At 46.6% G+C, this 18,226-nt stretch overlaps 1 protein-coding gene across 2 annotated transcripts in view; it reads left to right on the forward strand.

Annotated features, from left to right (window-relative positions):
- Positions 1-18,226, forward strand: part of CD58 (CD58 molecule) — a 38,980-nt gene that overhangs the window by 4,489 nt on the left and 16,265 nt on the right. For both annotated transcript variants that reach the window (XR_004385434.1, XM_032881342.1), the window contains exon 2: positions 11,988-12,278. Coding sequence is in view for 1 of the 2 variants with exons in the window: in XM_032881342.1 (XP_032737233.1) it covers positions 11,988-12,278 (291 nt within the window). In the remaining variant the exon portion in view is untranslated. The remainder of the gene's footprint in view (positions 1-11,987; positions 12,279-18,226) is intronic.

Consider the following 18,226-nt stretch of genomic DNA (forward strand, 5'->3'; position numbering starts at 1 on the left):
CATTCATGGAGCCCATTGCACCAGAAAGCAGTAGGAAAGGAAGTTGTAAGCACAGTCAGGGCTAGGTCCTAGAGAGAAAGTTCTGTGGGCCCCTTTAAAGACTGTGACTTTTTTACTCCCAGCGAAATGGGACGTTTTGGAGGATTTTGAACAGGAGTGAAATTACAGTGACTGGAATGTGTAAATGAATTATTCTGGTGAATCTGGAGAGCTGTCTGTAGAGGGAGCAGAAGAGACGCAGGGGGACCAGCTGGGGAGGCCATAGGAACAGTGCAGGTACGCAATGACCGCAAGAGCGGGTGGGCAACTGGATGGGAGACAGGGGGGTGTGTTTGGAAGCAGGAACCAGCAGGATTGGGTGCATTGTCAGGATGCCACATGGATGGGGCTGAGGTAGTCCATGCAGGTAGCCAAGCTCAATAAGGACTGTTGTTTCAGCTCTTTTTAGCAGAACCTGCCCTCTTCTGTTGCTGCTTTGTATAGTTCCTTTATCTTGCCAGCTATCTCCACAGAGATTTTCTTTCCCTGTATGCAGAAACAAAGCCATATACTACTTCTCAAAATGTTTCTTTCACTGATTTGTTTTCATGTTTGTTTGTTTTTTTTTTAACAATACAGTGTGTTAAACCTGGACATTAGATGATACAGTGTTTATCTAGCATTTCTCCTTTTTAAGTTATTATCTCACATTATTAAGTGAAACTTGTTCATTTTTCTTTCTGCAATCAAGGTTCACAATCTGTGTGTTTTTATTTAGGAAGAAGATACTCGGAGTCAAAATAGTGTGGTGTATTCCTATAAGAAAACTAGACCCATTGTTATAATAGTAGCTGTCAGGAATTGAGTACATACTCTGGGCCAGGTCCTATGCGTAGTGGTTTGGATTTTTGTTTTCATTTCATTATCACACCAGTTTTTTTAGGTAGAGACTATTAAAGAGGAGAACAAAGTTCAGTTAGGTTAAGTACCTTGTCCAGGTTCACTTCACACAGGAAAGAAGTGAAAGCATGACAGAAGTCAACGTCCATCTGACTCAGAACCCGTGCATTCCCAACCCAAGTTTAGATAAACAAACTTTTGTTTATCTCTCTCTCTTTTTTTAAGTTTATTTATTTTGTTAGTAATCTCTACACCCAATTTGGGGCCTGAACTCACAACCTTGAGATCAAGAGTCATACCTTCTTCTGACTGAGCCAGCCAGGTGCCCCCATAGGTGATCTCTTACGTGTGACATGTATGCATTGTTCAGTGTAATTTTGCTAAGACATGTAAATTTATGTAGGACAGCACAGTTAGCAGTCACATAAGATTGTTTTCAAAAGCATCATCTGCAGAAGGGGGTTGGGGAAACCTTGTTCGGGCTGTAGAATTCAGGATGTGGATTTATTGACATATTTATGAACATTTTGTTACAGTTATAATCTCTCTATACACCCATACTTTACTCCTTAGTACTTTTGTGTAATCCTGATCACATTATAATATTTATGAAAATTAATGGTAATGCATCATATCACCTAAATTCCACCCTTACTCAGATTTGCCCAGTTGTCACAAGAATGTCTTTTTTTAAGCACCAAGATCTAATCAAGTTTCCCACATTGTGTTTGTGACTAGGTTTTTGGTTTAATTTTGATAGGTAGCTTTGAAAAATTTTTAAAGAGACTTAGAATCACCTTTTGAGAACCAGGTCAAAGAATTTGTTTTATTGTCCAAGAAATTGTAGGTGTTTCTTTTTTTTCTTTATTTTTTTTTTTTTTAAAGATTTTATTTATTTATTTGACAGACAGAGATCACAAGTAGACAGAGAGGCAGGCAGAGAGAGAGAGGGAAGCAGGCTCCCTGCTTGAGCAGAGAGCCCGATGCGGGACTCGATCCCAGGACCCTGAGATCATGACCTGAGCCGAAGGCAGAGGCTTAACCCACTGAGCCACCCAGGCGCCCCTGTAGGTGTTTCTTGAATGAAGACAAGCTTACAGGGTAGGTATTAGTTCCTCTGTTTAAAAGCAGAAAGTTTGCCTGCATACATGAGGCACGAGTGTTTGTTTGCAGAAGTTTTCTATCTTTTGATTTCAAGTGCAGAAATCAAGTGATTTCTTCTCAAGTGCAGAAGGTGTTTTAAAGCTTTTACATAGGAAAACAGACTCAGCAGTCACAAATTAAACCTGTCTCCGGATTAAAAATGAAACCAGGATACTACCTTGTCCACTTGTTCAGACCCATTGAGGTCTGAATAGGAGTTGTAAAATACGGAGACTGTCCCCACGGAAGTGCTAGAAAACATCTTAGCATTTCTTTGGAGATAGCTTTTGGTGTCTGTCCACTAGCATCCAAGAAAATGTCTTCCTGTTACTTTATTATAGACACAGCATCTCCTTTGACCGTTTCCTTTTTTGTTTTCTTGTTTTCCTTTCCTTTTAAAAAATCTTCTTGCCCTTGTGCCCTTTTGTCTTTCCTTTCTTTTTCTTTTCCTGCTACTGGTGCCTGTACCAGTGACATCTGAGTCCAAGGACTCTGAGGCTCCAATTAAAATCAGTGGAAGTAAGGTGACCTGTTGCCCAGAATCCCTGTAATAAGTTCATGTCTGCTCTCTGCCCCCGGTGGGGAGCTCCTAGTTCATAGGTCTACCCTTTGTAACCTTGACCAAGTATCCCATCTGAAGGAAACAAATTATTTTGATAGGCTTGTTCTCAAGACCCATTTCAGGTCCTAGTGGACTTAAACTTCCTTTCTATAATGTTCCTCAAAATGTCTGTTGTGATTAGTGTCTGAATTTCCACCAGGCTCACTGCTGTATAGTTTCTTGAACATTTTCCCCCTGTAACAGTTAAAAACTAGGGGGAAAATGCTATTTTATATACACAGTCAGAAAATAATAAGAAATTCAGATTCATAAGAAACTATTAAGGCTGTGTCATCATAAATTAGTTTCTCAACTATGAGCCAAATAACCTGAAAATGATAGGGATTATAAAGAAATTCTTAATGAAATGATCAATAGTGTATAGAAATACCTTGAATCAGACTTTGGAGAATAGATTTTAAAAGGCTCACAGAGTCTTAAATTGCTCTAGTAAAGTCATTATTCCCCAAAGCATGCTGTAGATCTCAGATATATCCTCCAACAAGAACATGTGGCTTTTGAGCCTAATGAGCTCACAAATGGGGCTTTTGAGCAAGATGGTATATGGGTATCTTGAAAGACAGACTGGAGGAGTGCTGACAATTAGAAACATAACATGAAACTAGCGAAAATGATTTTGTTAATACATTTTACTTCACCTAATAGAACCACAATATTTTCATTTCAACATCTAGAAAATATTAATGAGGGATTTTACATTCCCTTTTTCATATTAAATCTTCAGTGTCTGGTGAGTATTTTTACACTCATAACACACCTCCATTTGGACAGACCACATTTCATGTGCTCAGGAGTTATGTGTGACTAGTGGTGACTGAGGCACACTGTACAGATAGAGAGGGAAAAGGACTTTAAGTGTCAGCCCAAGGGGTAAAATGGGAAAAGCTTTAGCCCAAGGGGTAAAATGGGGAAAGCTTTAGGAGACAGAAAAGCTCAACAGGAAATTGATTTCATTGGTTCCAACATCTCCATTCCAGAGGAGCTCACCTGGAGTCAAGTTGTAGCTTGACAACTGAGAGCACGTGTGGGGCAAATTCTAGGCTGCTTCTGGGACTAGGGGTGCCAAGAGGCTTACAACCTTCTGAGATTCAGGTGGCTGCTGTTTCAGGCTGAAATCAAGGAGACAGGGAAGCAGTGGTAGTGTAGCTGAGAGCAGGAGATTCCTGTTTTTAGCAATCATGGCAGCACAAGTCCTTGACTGGATCTGGACAAGGATGGAATGGACAAGGGAAGACCAAGGCATCTCACTTCCTGGCTAACAATGCGGGCTCCGGAGCTGGCTGCCTGTGTCTGGGCACCAGCTCTGTGTCCTCTGCATGACCTCAGTCAGCTTCTGAACCTCTGTAATCTGGTGGCTCCCATTCTTTGGAATGTTCTTCCCCATATTCTCAGGCCCATGCTGTCACTTTTTCTAGGCTGAGTTGGCCTAAGACTCATTTGGAGTGGATTTATGAAGAGCTAGGTTAAAGAAACGAGCTGCACTGCACTTCCTTAAGTAAAAAGACTCAATTTCCTCTTTATTATCTACACACCTGGTGAGCAGATTTCCTACCCCAAAACTGGAATGTGGGGTCTGACTGATCTGCTAATATCTATCAACCTAATAGGACAGATTATCTGATAACAGACATTTTAGGAGAGTGGCCACTTCTCTGTGTTGTAAATGTGTGTACGTGTGTAGAGAGAAACTTTGTTTCCCAAAATGCCACCACTTTCACACTCCAGGCAGATGTCAACGGACCGTATGCCATGACACAGAGGAGAAAGGTTATGGTCACAACCTCCCGTCTGGAGAAGAGACTCCTCTGCTCATTTGGGTTCAGAACGCCCCCAGATCCTGCTGTCTTCACGCTTGAAGGAGTCTTTAACTGAAACACCGTTAGAATATTGAACATGGGGAAATACCAAGATTTATATATTCGGGTACTGAAACTTTTAGGGGATTTTTTTTTTCATCAAATCAGCTTCAATCTTAGCTACTAAAATCTGCAAGCCATCCTTAAAATATATTTTAGAGAGAGAAGAAGACTTTAAAATCACATCCTTCATTTCTAAGAAATGACTTCAGTAAACAAATTGCATCTCCTTAGACCCCATAGGGGCTGTTACCTTTGATTCTGAGCTGACATCCTGCATGGGTCCACACTTACCTGGTGCAGGCAGCAGGCAGGAAGGGGAAGCAGGAGACATCTTGAAAGGAATAGCAGTGGGGGAGAGATGGGAGTGGGGATCCAGCAGCCTCTCCAGTCTGGCTGTGGTGCTGGTGGCTGGCACTGGAAAGGTGCCTCTTTCGCCTGCACATGGTGGAGGGGGCTGTCCCAAGCTCAGGGTCTGGGTGAGCTGCCAAATTCGGAGGTTCTGTCAGCAAGCCCTGCTTTTTGGACTCTAGTAGGGTTGTATTTCCGTTACTTAATTCGCTCAAATATTTATCAAGTGCCCTTCCTGGGCCAGGCAGCGGGGAAACAGCGGAGACAGAGCACAACCCTGTCTTTGTCTGAACTCAGATTGGGATCAGTTGCCGCCTTTTAAGAATGAGAAGTGCCCCCACAAAAGTTGAGCATCTAGCATTTCTTGGAAAATCAGAAGTTCTGCAAGTTGCATGCGCGCCCGTGGGTGGGAACTGAGGAGCACATGCGCGCCAGTGCCCGCGGGCGTCCGCGGGCCGCACCGGGGACTTCTGTTCATGCTGCTTCTCCCCGTTCTCTCAGGCTTCGCAGTGGCACCTGTGGTTTTGTTTCCCATGTCACGTTTTCACCTGTCCTTTGTTTTCCCTTTCTTTTTTTTGGCTCTCACTTTCCTTCGCCCCCGCATTCAAGCCTCTCTTGTCCCCTTTCCGCATGGCGCATGGTACCGTCCATCGCGCATGAGGAGTGCAGACTCCTAGTCCCTCCCTTCAGCTTCGTTTCTCATGGCCTCTAATTGTGAAGCCCTGTCCCATGTCCCTTTGTCACATCTGAAGTCGTTTGCAAACTGCAACATCACCACCACAAAACTTAGGTCGTCACATTTTGGGGATTTAGGTTTATCACTTCCTTGCTCCGTCAAACCTCAATTTCCTCATGTATATCAAGCCGGGGGTCCTGGGGGCCACAGACTCTTGTTCTCTCAGGACCCCTCAGGCCGTGACAGTCAATGATTTGGGGACCCCTGAGCCCGTTACCTCGCCTGCAGGTTTCAGAGGCGTGCTTGAGTCTCAGCTGGCATAGTCCCCATACAGGATTTCTACAGATGCGGTTTCTAGGATGTATCCTGTCACGTCTGTAATAGCCATGTGCCACATATCAGGCTACATAAGAAAATAGTGGTTAAATTTTCAAACCGTCTCGGTTCAAATCTAGTTTTACCACTTCACTAGAAGTCACTTAATCTTTGTGTTCCTCAGTTTCCTCATCTGCAAAATAGAGTTAAAAATAGCGCCTGCCTCCTGCATATCTTTAGAACTCTTCCAAGGGCGCCTTGCAGATAGTGAGTACTCTACAAGTGTTTGATTACTAAAAATAGCAGTTAGTGTCAATCCCAGGACCCAAGGAAAACACCCAGAGGAATTTGTGGCTGGGAGTGGGAATCTGTCCTCTTTAACTCAGTAGTTATGGTGACCATATTTTCTAAGTCAAAAAATCAGGACACTTCATCTTTAAATATGTGAGTTCCAATTCTGACTTCAAGCTATATAAGAATTATCAAAATTGGGTGTGATGGTGATGTTTTGCAAGGACACTGCCACTAAGTATTTAGAGCTGGGGCTGATTTTAGATGTAGGATTTCTCTATCTATTGGTATTAGGTACCCCCCTGTCTTTAAAAGATCATTCAGTATTCTTCAAAACAGTTTTTAAAATGCAGGCTGGCATGGAATATCTGCTTAGGCTATCACTAATGCATTTTTTTCTCTCCCTTTGTTTGTAAATGATGCAAGCCCGCACCACGTTCAGTGGTCACACCGCCAGGATCACACACAACAAAGGCGTTGATGTGGCCTGACTCACTGCAAGAAAAAGAGGGAAAGCCCTGTTGAAAGCCACATTTATTTCAGCCATTGTGTAAAGACTCTCAGTCTTATTCAACCCTCAAAACAATCGTTTGTGGTGGGCGTTAGGATTTACATTTTACAGCTCATATGGGAGGCTTTTGAGAGTTCCACTGGGCCCATCTGCCTGAGAGTCTGGGCACTTACCCTTCTGCTCCCCAGGCGTGGGAAGTTGGCATCCTCTCTGACCACCCCGATATCAGCAAAGCAACCAGCCCACTGCTGACCCCTTTCCTTTGCTGCTGTTTGTGTGCAAATTCATTCATTCATTCATTCGCAGTGTGTGACCTTTGAGAAACAACTCACTCCCCTTTCTCCTATTCTTCTTTTTCATTGTCAGTTATCCTATCAGCAGCTTACTTCAGGGTTAGTCTTGGAAGTGCAGTGGAAAAGAGTTTACTGTGGGAAGGGAATGCTAGACAGTAGCCACTACAAATGTAATGATCCCCAAGTCTGTATCCTCTCCTGTGTGCCCAGCAGCCTACTGGACATCTCCACCTGGGAGTCTTACAGACCCCACCCAGTGTTGGCATCTGAAAGTAGGATCTTCTTGCCCCAGCTGGCTCCCCTTCACATCCCCTGTCTTAGGGAATGACACCAACCACCCATCTTGGAGAAGAATCATAATATAGATAACAAAAATTTCTATAACGTACAAGGAACTCATAAACTCTGATGAAAAAAAGACGAGCTAGCCAATAGAACAATAGGATAGAACAAAATAGAACAAAAGGATACAAAAGGACAATTCTCAGAAAAGGAGATCCAAACTACCAAAAAACAGAAAAGATGCTTAAATTTCTAGAGGTCAGGAAAATGCAAATTCAGAGAACAATGAGATGTCACTTTGTGCCTGATAATTAAATGTGCAAAAAAAAAAAAAAAAGATCGCTGGATGCTTGCAGGGTGCAAGGAAAAGGTAACTCAGATGTTACGGATCAGAATGTAAATCTCAAATGCAAGCATTGTGGCAGTGCCTATTAAAAAATCTGGGGCACCTGGGTGGCTCAGTCCGTTAAGTGTCTGCCTCCAGCTCAGGGATCCTATGATCAAGCCCCACATCAGACTCAGTACTCAGTGGGGAGCCTGCTTCTCCCTCTTCCTGCTACTCCCCCTGCTTGTACTCTCTCTGTCAAATAAATAAAATCTTTAAAAATTTCTTTTAAATAAAGAATATGTTGCCCTCTAATTTAGCCCCACTCCAGGGACACTGTCCCATAGATACAAAGCCATAAATATGCAAGAACCTGGACACAGGTATGGTTGTGACAGTTACTGTAGTAGAAGAAACTAGGGACCAGCAGTGGTGGATAGCTGATTAATAATGATTCATTCACACCCTGGAATGAAAGTCTTGCCCTACCAGTGGATTTGGTGTGACCTCTATGAGGTACTCTTGCTGGGAAAGGCAAGATGTGGAGAAGTATGCATAAGACCGTTTTTGTTAAATCATGACCAGGCATATAATTTTGTATATATATATCTATATCTATAGATATCTATAGATATCGATATCTATAGATATAGATATATATATATGCATTATGTGTGATGCATCTTTGTCTCTATTTGGTGATCTGAGCAGGGAGGGGAAAAAAAGGGTATATTCTGAGTTGTTAATGGAAATTACTGGACTGAGGGTGGTTAGAGGGCTTGGGAGATGGGGTAAGGCATCCAAGGCACACACACCCACACAGGTCAGAGAAGACTGTGCTAAATGTCTATATCTCCATTCTGCATCTATATAAAATTATATCTATGTGTCTATGTATGTTTTGTTTTTAAACACATTTTTTAACTAAAGAGTTCGTCTTATTTGTCACCATCCTGCCTAAAACTCTTTGATAGCATTCTCCTCTCAACATACAGGGCAGAATTTTATCTGAGGCCTTGCAAGGCCTGGGCTCTGCCTGCGCGTGCAGCCCACCAGCTCCTCTTGTCTCATGGCATTGCCCTCCTGCCTTCTGGACCTGTATCCCTGAACAGGGGCCTGCTCCCCCCGACCCCACTTGGTGGCACTTGCTGCTCCTCATTCTTCACAAGCCGTCTCTAACCCCTCGTTGGCTCCCCAAGTGGGTGCTCTTTAGTGACACCCTGTGTTTCTACTTGCTGGCCCTGAGCACAGCTGCAGCAGGACATTGGTCCAATTATTTGTGGTTTTAAAAAATTAATTAATTAAATAATTTGACAGTGTGCACAAGCAGGGGGAGCAGGGAGCAGGCAGCGGGAGAGGGAGAAGCAGGCACCCGGCTGAGCAAGATGCCTGATGTGAGGCTTGATCCGCGGACCCTGGGATCATGACCTGAGTTGAAGGCAGATGCTTAACCCACTGAGCCACCCAGGCGCCCCTGGTACAATTATTTGGATCAAGTCTGACTTTGCTAACAAAAAGTAAGCTCTGAGAGGCTGGGACTGCATCTGTCATGTTCTGGGGGTGGAGGGTGGGGGTCTCCACATCGTAGAGCTGCCCAGTGGGTACTTGCAGAGCAAATATTTCCAGAATGAGCCTGCTGTGAAAGGGGTGGGGTGGGGCACAAGAGTCGGGAAATCTGCGTTCCCCGGCCCTCTGCCGCCCTGAGTCTGCAGAGTGACTGTGAAGACTGTTTGCTCCTCTGTGCGGCCCGGTCGGCGCCACTGCTGCGGTGTGTGTGACGGGTGTTACGAAGGGACACGAGGGTGTGGGAATGCACCGCGGGCAGTGAGGAGGCATTCGGTGACCTTGTCCTTCAGTTTTCTTGGTACCCTGTCACTTCACCCGTGAGATGGGGTGTTGTCTTGTTGGGTCCCCCAAAATTGGATCCCCCAATAATGGGTCCGTGATTAAAGGAGCGAGACTGATACAAAGCGAAGGTCAAGCAAAGCTTTATTTCGCGCCAAGCATCAGGAATCTGACCGTCAAACAGACAGGTCGGGGCCACCCCTCCAGAGAGGATGACCCCTCCCTGCTTTCCAGAGTAACTTTTATAGAGCAAAGGCCATGTGGTTGGGTCTGGCCACACACAGGTGATTGTAACACACACAGGAAACTCCACAGTGATGCTAGGCAGCCAACTGAATTACAATTTACCCTAGTAGACATTGGAACCAGCCTGTCACACCTTGGTTAGGATTGGCGCCAAAAGGCTCCCAAAGGGCGGGGGCCATACTCCTTGGTAACTAGGGAGACAGTGTGCGCCCCCACTGATTGAATACCTCCACTTGGCCTGACCCACCCTTGTATCTGGGCTTTGTTGCCTGGGACAGGTTTCCCAGACTTGCTTTTAAGTAAGTTCCCCTGGGTGGGGAGGGCAGGGGGAGTCAATTTAAGTTTTACAACAAAATGGCAGTTGAACCGGGGTGGGGCCGCTCTGGCTGAATACGCCCTTATGGTCTGACTAAAAGATTTTGAGAATTTCTTCCAGCTCAAAACTGGCTTTTTTGGAGCCGGTCTCCCCCTTCCCTTCCCATGCTTTCTGCCAGCACTGGCTCCATTCCCGACTTGCTCCGTCCTCCTGTTCTCAAGCCCAGGAGACATGGCCTCTCCCTGGGAAGATGGCAGCCGAGGGTCATCTCATACCGCTTCTCTTCCCCCACTGCCCTCCCCACTCCTGCATTCATTCACACACAAGACATTTCAGGTCTCCACCAGTGGGTGTGGATAGACCGTCTCTCCTCACATCTTGCCCCTCTCATCCACCCTCCCACGTGGTCTTGTCGAGCGACCAGCACCCCAACAAGGCTGCTGGTGAATTCCTGTGGGCAGTCCCCCTTAATTAAGGGAGATGGGTTTTCAAAATCCTCGCAATAGGCGAACGGGCCCTATTTACTTCTTATTTGAAATTACTGAACACGGCTGCCTACCATCGGTCTATTTAATAGTCTTGATTTTTTCCCCATGTTCTTTCAATTACCCTGATTGCTACTAGGCAAAAACTTCAAGTTTTAATTTATCGTTAATGTCTTTCCCTTAACAGCTGCTCTTCTCTCTGAACAGGAAAGTCAAGTCCGGAACCAGATGCATTTAAACCCATTCTGGGGTATCGGGAATATCTCAGTCTAGTGGTGGTAGTAAATATTCAACAGCCAGATTGGGGGCGAGTAGGCGGGAGTCTCTGAAGCCTTAGTTCCTTTGCTGTGGATACTCCCACGGTGTGGATTTCAGGCTCTCAGCCAGGCTTGGCTGCACGGGGTCGGGCACAGATGCTAAAAGTTGACTCGCGAGGAGGGACAATTGAAGACAGCTCACCCATGCTCCCCACGCCACTGAACCCAGTCCACCCAGTCCTGTGTCCTGAGTGTCTCCGCTTGCTTCCCAGTCCTTGTTTCTGATCTCCACTAATTGCCCGTCAGTCAGCCAAGAAGGACACCTGACCAGTCCATTAACGCCCCCTCTCCCTCGTCTGCACCTCCAGTCACTAAACCCTGGTGCTTTCTGTCCCTAGCTGCTCTTGAGTCTGCGCTTTTGTCTGTCCCCTTCCTCCAGACCTTGCTCTGGCCCGCCCAGGCGGCCACCCTCTAGTTGCTCCAGCACTGACCTCGATTCCGGTTGCCCTGCCTGCATGCCTGTTCCGGGCCACCACTGTCCCCTTTGCAGGCCGTGTCAGCTGGTCTAAATGATGTCACTGGTCTTGCGTAGAAAACCGTCCTGTGGCTTTCGCTTGCCATTAGGATCCATCCCAAGCCCTGAGCCTGTCTTACCTGACACCCCCAGGCCCCAACTCACAACTGCTGTGGTCTGGCCCTGCCTGCCCCTCCAGCCTCACCCCCAACCTGTGACCTACTTGCTTGCTTCCTCTAGCGATGGGGAGCTGCTTTTATTTCCTCAAACACACCCAGCTCCTTCTCCACTCGGGGCCTGCTTTTTTTTGGCGGGGGCTGGTGAGGGGAGGCTCCGCTTCCTCTATCAGTTCAATTACCTCTCCTCCCCTCCTCCCCCAGGCCTTGGGTGATGCCTCCTGTGAGCATCAGCATGACTTCCTGGGGAAGGCCCTCAAGGAGGTAGCTCCCTATGCCTGCTTTGTCTTCCCCACACAGTGGGGCTTCTGGAGGGCCTGCGCTGCCCACAGTTCCCAAAGGGGACTTGGTGCTCCATCGAAGCTGAATCTGTTTCTTTCGTGTATGTGGGCCGCAGCGCCCCCATGAGAGAGGAAACTCCCGCCTTCCGTGAGCTGTGTTTGCCATCAGCCATTTATCTGCTTAGTGTAAAAAGTAGCTGATGAATCATTTTTACTGCAAAATCTCTCCTCCCCCACCCCCGCAAAGAGCATCTTGGAGGATGGTTTTCTACTTTAAACCAATCGTGTTCGTTTTCCTAACCAATTTCTTTTTCCCCTCCTAGACTCCATCAGCTGTAATTCCCCGATGTTTGGAACTGTGAACGGGAGCGTAACTTTCCCTGTATCAAGCTCTGTACCCTTTACTGAGATTATGTGGACAAAAAATAGGGATAAAGTCCTTGAATGGGAAGCAGACTCTCCCGTGAGAGTTTTCCCACCTTTTGTAGACAGAGTTCATTTAGACACCACATCAGGAAGCCTTACCATCTTCAACCTAACATCTTCGGATGAGGGGGACTATAAACTGGATTCTTCGAGCACTGGTGACACTTCGTTCACTCTGAAGGTGATTGGTGAGTATTCCATAACTTTATTTCATAAATTGGTTTGTTTCAAATGGCAACTGTCCAACTATTTTAAGAGACGAACACAAATGAATGGTTTCTGAGAAATAAGAGACTTGGATCTCTTAGGCTGTCAGGCACACCAGTGTCCGTCCCCTCGTCATCCTCTGAGTGAGGAGAGGATGTGATGGAGATGGAGGCCAGCTGGGTGGAGCTGCTGCCAGCAGCATTGCTTGTCTTGCTGGGAATATTCTGGAAAGGGATGTAGTGGCAGCAGTGAACTCAGAACTCTGAGCTCCACTGAGAGATGATGCTCTGGAAATTAGAGTGTGCACCTGCACCGCACCCCAGGAGGTGGATTTTTTTCTCTCCTCTATCACTTTACACGGGAATGTGAGATGGAGTCCTTCTTCCTCCACACTTCCCATTGATGCTTCCAGGTCATTCTCCTTGTCATCTGTAGGCTCCTGGATACATCCCAACATTTCTGGATCATTGGAAAGCCTGGCCCACTTTTGCTGTTTCTTATGTTCCTGCTGTCATAATTCTTAGTGATTATAATATTTAAATATATTGTTCTAATATCCTGGCTTCTGAGTCCCCAGTCTCCTCTCCTGTGAGGGTCTTGTCCTCCATCCACCTCCTCCACTGCCTTTCCCCACGGATAGAACCTAGAAGTTGTCATCACCACTCATTCTGAGCCCTCCACTGTGTCAGGACAAGTGTCCCCTGCTCTGCCAACTCTGCTGTCCCTTTACCTCGCGTGACCTCCTATCCTCCTTAGGCAGCCCAAATGTGCTCACTCACTGGGCCAAGCATTGGAAGATTTGGTTAGTTTCCTTGCTCCTTTTAATTTTTTTAATTTAATTTTTTAAATTTAATATTTTAAATTATTTTTTTAATGATTTTACTTATTTATTTGGGAGATAGAGTAGGGGCAGGAGCAGAGGGAGAGGGAGAAGCAGACTCCCTGCTGAGCAGGGAGCCTGACATGGGGCTCGATCCCAGAACCCCGGGATCATGACTGGAGCCACCCAGGCACCCTTTTTAAATGGGCTGTACTCCTGTGGCCTGTGTGGCCAGGTCCAGTCCAGTGCGCTCCCTGTTTTGTGCTAACACACTGTGGCTGTAGAGAAACTCATTGCCCCACAGAGCCTCACACATGAAGCTTCTGGTCACTTGCCTCAGTCAAATCCAGTATGTCCCCCAGTGTCCTAGCAATTATCCTTCCTCTCCTCAAGCCTCGTAGACCCTCTTCTCCAGACCCACTCCTCAGCTGAAGGCTTTGCATCTTGTTTCACTGAGGAAGAGAAGCACTTAGAGGAGAATTTCCACAGGCTGTCACCCTCAGCCTTCCTGCCTACCTGCCTTGAGCACCAGTACCCTGCTCACAGAGGTCTAGGCCCTCTGCTGTACCCCAAGCCCTCTTCCTGCCACTGCCCTTGGGGACATCGCCCTAGTCATTGCCCTTGCCCTGTTCCTGCAGCAGAGTCCTCCATGGACCCAACTGTCATACGTAGTATGCGGTCAAACATTGACACCAGCACCAGGAGCCCCCGGATGCCCCCTCCCTCACCCCTCCAGCTACCATCCACTTGCCATCTTGAGTTTGTAGAGAATTCCATGAAGGATTATCTATGTTTGCTTTTTAACCCCTTTTCTTCTTTTTACTTTTCCCCCCACCCCAAACGGGCTTTCATCACCCCAGGCTTTCACCCGAACTCTTGATTTCATTAAAAAATACCGGTAATCCATTCGTGCTCTCCCCACCACATCTTTCTTGCCCACTCAGCAGCATCCGACAGAGCGGATCCCTGTCTCTTCTGAAACACGACCTTCTGTGGGCATCCAGGATCCCACCCCGTTCTGGCGTTCTGTTTGCTCACTAGCTGTTCCTTCCCGGGTTCCTTGGCTGGTTCGCTCATCTTGCCCACCTGCAGGCCTTGGAGACCTGAAGGCCTGAGCCACCTTTCTCTGCCTGCATTCACCCCCAGCTGGGTGAGCTCATCCTGGCTTTGGGCTTTAAATATTATTTTGGTACTGATAACACAGATTGAGAGCTCTGACCCGGGGCCCCACTGACGTGTGTTTTGAGCTGCTTCCTCTGGATTTCCACTTGGATGCCTGTCTGAGGATAGTGAGCTCATCAACTTTCCCTTGAATCCTGTTCTTCCCCAAGTCTTCCCCGCGCTTGGTTAATGGCGGCTCCTTCTTCCCAGTTGCTCAGGCTAAGCCTTGATGTCATCTTCGACACCATGTTTCTCTTCCTCTTTCTCTCGAACACCATGTTTATTCCACCAGGAAATTTGCTGGTTTTACAGCCTCTGACCACCTCTCGCCACTTCCTCCGGGGCTGAGCCAGGGCTCCTTCAACCTTGTCCGGAGGACTGCAGCGACTGTCTAACTGGTCACCCAGCTTCTACCATTGCCCCTGAACAGGAGGCATTTTGTGTTATTTTCAGCTTTAATTACATTTAATTTTTTTCCAGTTTTATAATTGACCTGCATCACTGTATAAGTTTGAGGTATACAGCATAATGATTTGACTTACATGTATTATGACCACAGTTTATTTTTAAATGCAAGCAGCCAGAGTGATCTTAAAACAGAGGTCAAAGCGTGTCATTCTTCAGCTTAGAACCTTCCAGTGGCCCCATCTCACTCGGAGCTAAAGCTAAGATCTATAGTGCAAGGCTGTATGAGATCTGGCATCCATGATCACCTCTTTCTGTTCTTGGGCATCCTAGTGTTGCCCTTGACTTTGGCTGCCTTTTCTGTGCTGCCCCTCAGCATTGCCAGCTCAACCCGTACCCATCTTGGCCCTCTCTTGGGTCCCGGGTTCACTGTTCTCTCCTAGGAGAAGGTGTCATTCTAGCCTTACCTCCTCTACGCCAGAGGTGTTCTAGAAAGATCCATCTCGTAGCAAAGTGTGTAAGATGGTTTGCAGGGAAGGGAGAAGAGGCAGAAAGTCCAGTGTAGAACTTCAAGTCTGAGCTCTCCAAGTCCTGTCTGAGGTAGTGTCAGTAGAATGGGAGGGGATGAGGAGCTGGGGGAGTAGCTATTATTCACAAGTTCACCTGCCTGGTCTGTTGGAGACACTAGGAAGAAGAGAGAATTTCTCTCCTGTTATCATTGTAGCCCTAGAACTCAGGTACTAGATGTTCAATAAATATTTATTATAGTAATGAAAGCAATTGAACCAGGCGACCCGGAGGTGGGAGGGGGAGTTGACAGAAATGGGGGCTTTCAGGCTGGGTGGCTGGTTTGTCCAGAAGATGATTAACTCCATTTAGAAGAGTGAGGCTTGTTAAGGTGTGGAGGCATCCCATCAGGTGAACCAGTGCATGCCTTTGGAGAAGCAGAATTTATAAAACATGCAGGTTGGGGATCTGGCTGTTTATAGAGCCAGTAACTAAAAAGATTGATTTCGTATTTAGCTAACAATGGAAAACGTTTGAAGAGCCCTTTCATAAGAGTTTGTAAAACTGTGTTCAGACTTTTGGATATGTTTAACTTTTTAAACTTGATGAAATGGTTAAAAATAATTTGATTTTTAAAATTCCATGGTCATTCAACTAAGGTGCATGATTTCAGGAGTCAGCCCAACTGAATAGCTCTTAGGAAGCCTCGTTAGCAAAGACCTGCAGAGCCCAAGAGAGGTGAGTGTTGATCAGGAGGCAGTGATGTGGGCAGCATTAAGGGTGGGACCTCAAGTCCTGGCTCGAGAGTCTGGCTTTTAGCCTGTGACACTGAGGACCCACTGGATCTGATCCTGGAGCAAAGAAATGACTTGATGAACTCTATTTTCAGATGATTAATCAGATGGTAGGTATTGACGGTGGATTAGAGAGGGGGGACACCAGGTTGGAAGTGACTATGATCTTCTAGGGAGACAGGTGTTGCTGGTAGATGTTGGGAAAGGAAAGAAAGAGAAGATACTTCTAAGAAAGAGTCAAGCGAATTTAGATTTGGGTTATAAAAAGACATAAGATGACTCAGGATTTAACACCTGAATGACAAAATGATTGGTCATACTTTTTTTTTTTTTTTTTTTTTGAAATGAGGAAGGCCTACTTCCTTCAGGGTGTGTTAATACCTAAGTGACTTGATGATCTTCCGGAGACACCAGACCTAAAGGGAGATTTTCAGAAAGGATATTTTAGGCAGGGGGATTTCCTGGCACCCCCTCAATTCAGGCCATCCACTTCCTTGTGTGTAAGTTCGTATTTGGCTTCCTTCTTCCCTCAAAATCCCCTTCAAATTTCCACCACCAGTGTTTATTAGTGCTTTCTCTCGTTAGCTGCATTAAAGGTGGTGATGTTCATATAAGTAGAATTAACTACTCAATCCTTAAACGATCTGAAGTGGTATGACTTTTTACTAAAGTTAAGAGAAATACACAAATATCATCAGATCTGTAGAAGCGGTTCTCCATCTTACAGAGCAGTGCACTGGGTTCATGCATTGTAAATGGACTGAGTTGTCTTAAGGATGAAGTGGGTATGTTTCCTGTCAGTTTCATGCTGCTTGAGGTCCAGATGTAACTCATACTTGTTCGCTGTGGCCTTGGGAAGTCTGGTGGGCAGTGAGAGAAGCTGAGGATTCTCAGCAGAGATCTGAGCTGTGGGAGACCTGAGGAAGGTTTGCATCCTTTCCCGTGAGCGGGACGGGCTCTTCCAGCGGCCATGCTGTGGTGAGACCACCAGAAAGAGCTTTTGGATGGTTCCGTGCGCTCTAACAACACACAAAATTACACCAGCTCTCCCATGCGGGCCCTTTCAAATTCTCTTCATACTCCAATAGACCTTTCCAATCTTTCAGAGTATTACATTCCATTTCACAGGTGAAAATGAGACTGATTTAGCCATGGGCTTCCTTCTCCATCTATAGAACAAGGGGCCTGGCTGGTTGGTTTCTTGAACATGTTCCCGCTACCACAAGAGCCATGGGCCAAGGTCACACAGCCAGCCAGAGTGGAAGCGCACACCTCCCAGCTTCTGGTTGTGTAATGCACGCCCGTGGAGGGGGTGCTCACCTTCCCACCATGCGCTCTGTTACAGCTGATGTGACCATGCCAGGCAGTGCGTGTTAGTCCCCATGTCAGCTATTACCATGTCACCTCTTGTGATCCTCATCCCCATCATGAAGGGGAGGCGCTGTTGGTTTCCCTGTTGTGCAGGAGAGGAGACCTAGCCACAGGGATTCAGTACCTTGGCCGAGGGCACGTGGCTCTTACTGGCAATGCTGCGGTCTAAACCCAGGCAGTCCGGCTCTTAACCACCTCACCCTTCCTTTTTGGAGGGGAGCCGATGAAGTTTACCTTTTATACAGTGGAGAGAATCCCTCCCTCTGTCCAGCGTCTTCTCTCCTCACTGAGGAGCCACCTGTGAGCCTTGTGTTGGGTCAGGCGCCGTGGGTAAGAGCTGAGGCATGTTGAGTCCTTACCTTCCACAGATGTACAGCCGAAGGGGGCTTGTGAGGCACCACTGTTGAGTTCAGAAAGTGTTGAACGAAACCCTAGACGCTGGCTGAATCAGATCACTACACTAGAATCTGGGACAGAACGCTCGGAGCACCCACATCAGCATCCTTGGCCGGGCGGGGGGGGCAGGAATCTGTATTTTAACACACACCCCTGGTGACTTCTCGTGCCCACTGAGAGTTGAGAAATGCTTCTGTGGAACATTTCCAGGGAACTAGAAAGCTCAGTTTCAGGCCCAGCTTAGTTGCAGAGGGAGGCATAGGTATGTGTAGAGTGTAGAACCATCAGTTCTGGTTCTCAAGTGCACAGAGACACTTGAGGCCTCAGGAAGGTGCTTCCTGGGGCTGCTGTGGGCATGTGATAGGCAGGAAGGACTGGAGGAGGCTTAGAGAGGAGAGCTCCGGGCTGGCTAACTTGGAATCAACGACAGCAGCTCTTACTCTTTTAAAAGCTATTGGTCTGTGGCTTACAATTT

This window comes from Lontra canadensis, unplaced genomic scaffold (assembly GCF_010015895.1).
Source record: "Lontra canadensis isolate GAN:19392208 unplaced genomic scaffold, GSC_riverotter_1.0 scaffold75, whole genome shotgun sequence".
Taxonomy (NCBI): domain Eukaryota; kingdom Metazoa; phylum Chordata; class Mammalia; order Carnivora; family Mustelidae; genus Lontra; species Lontra canadensis.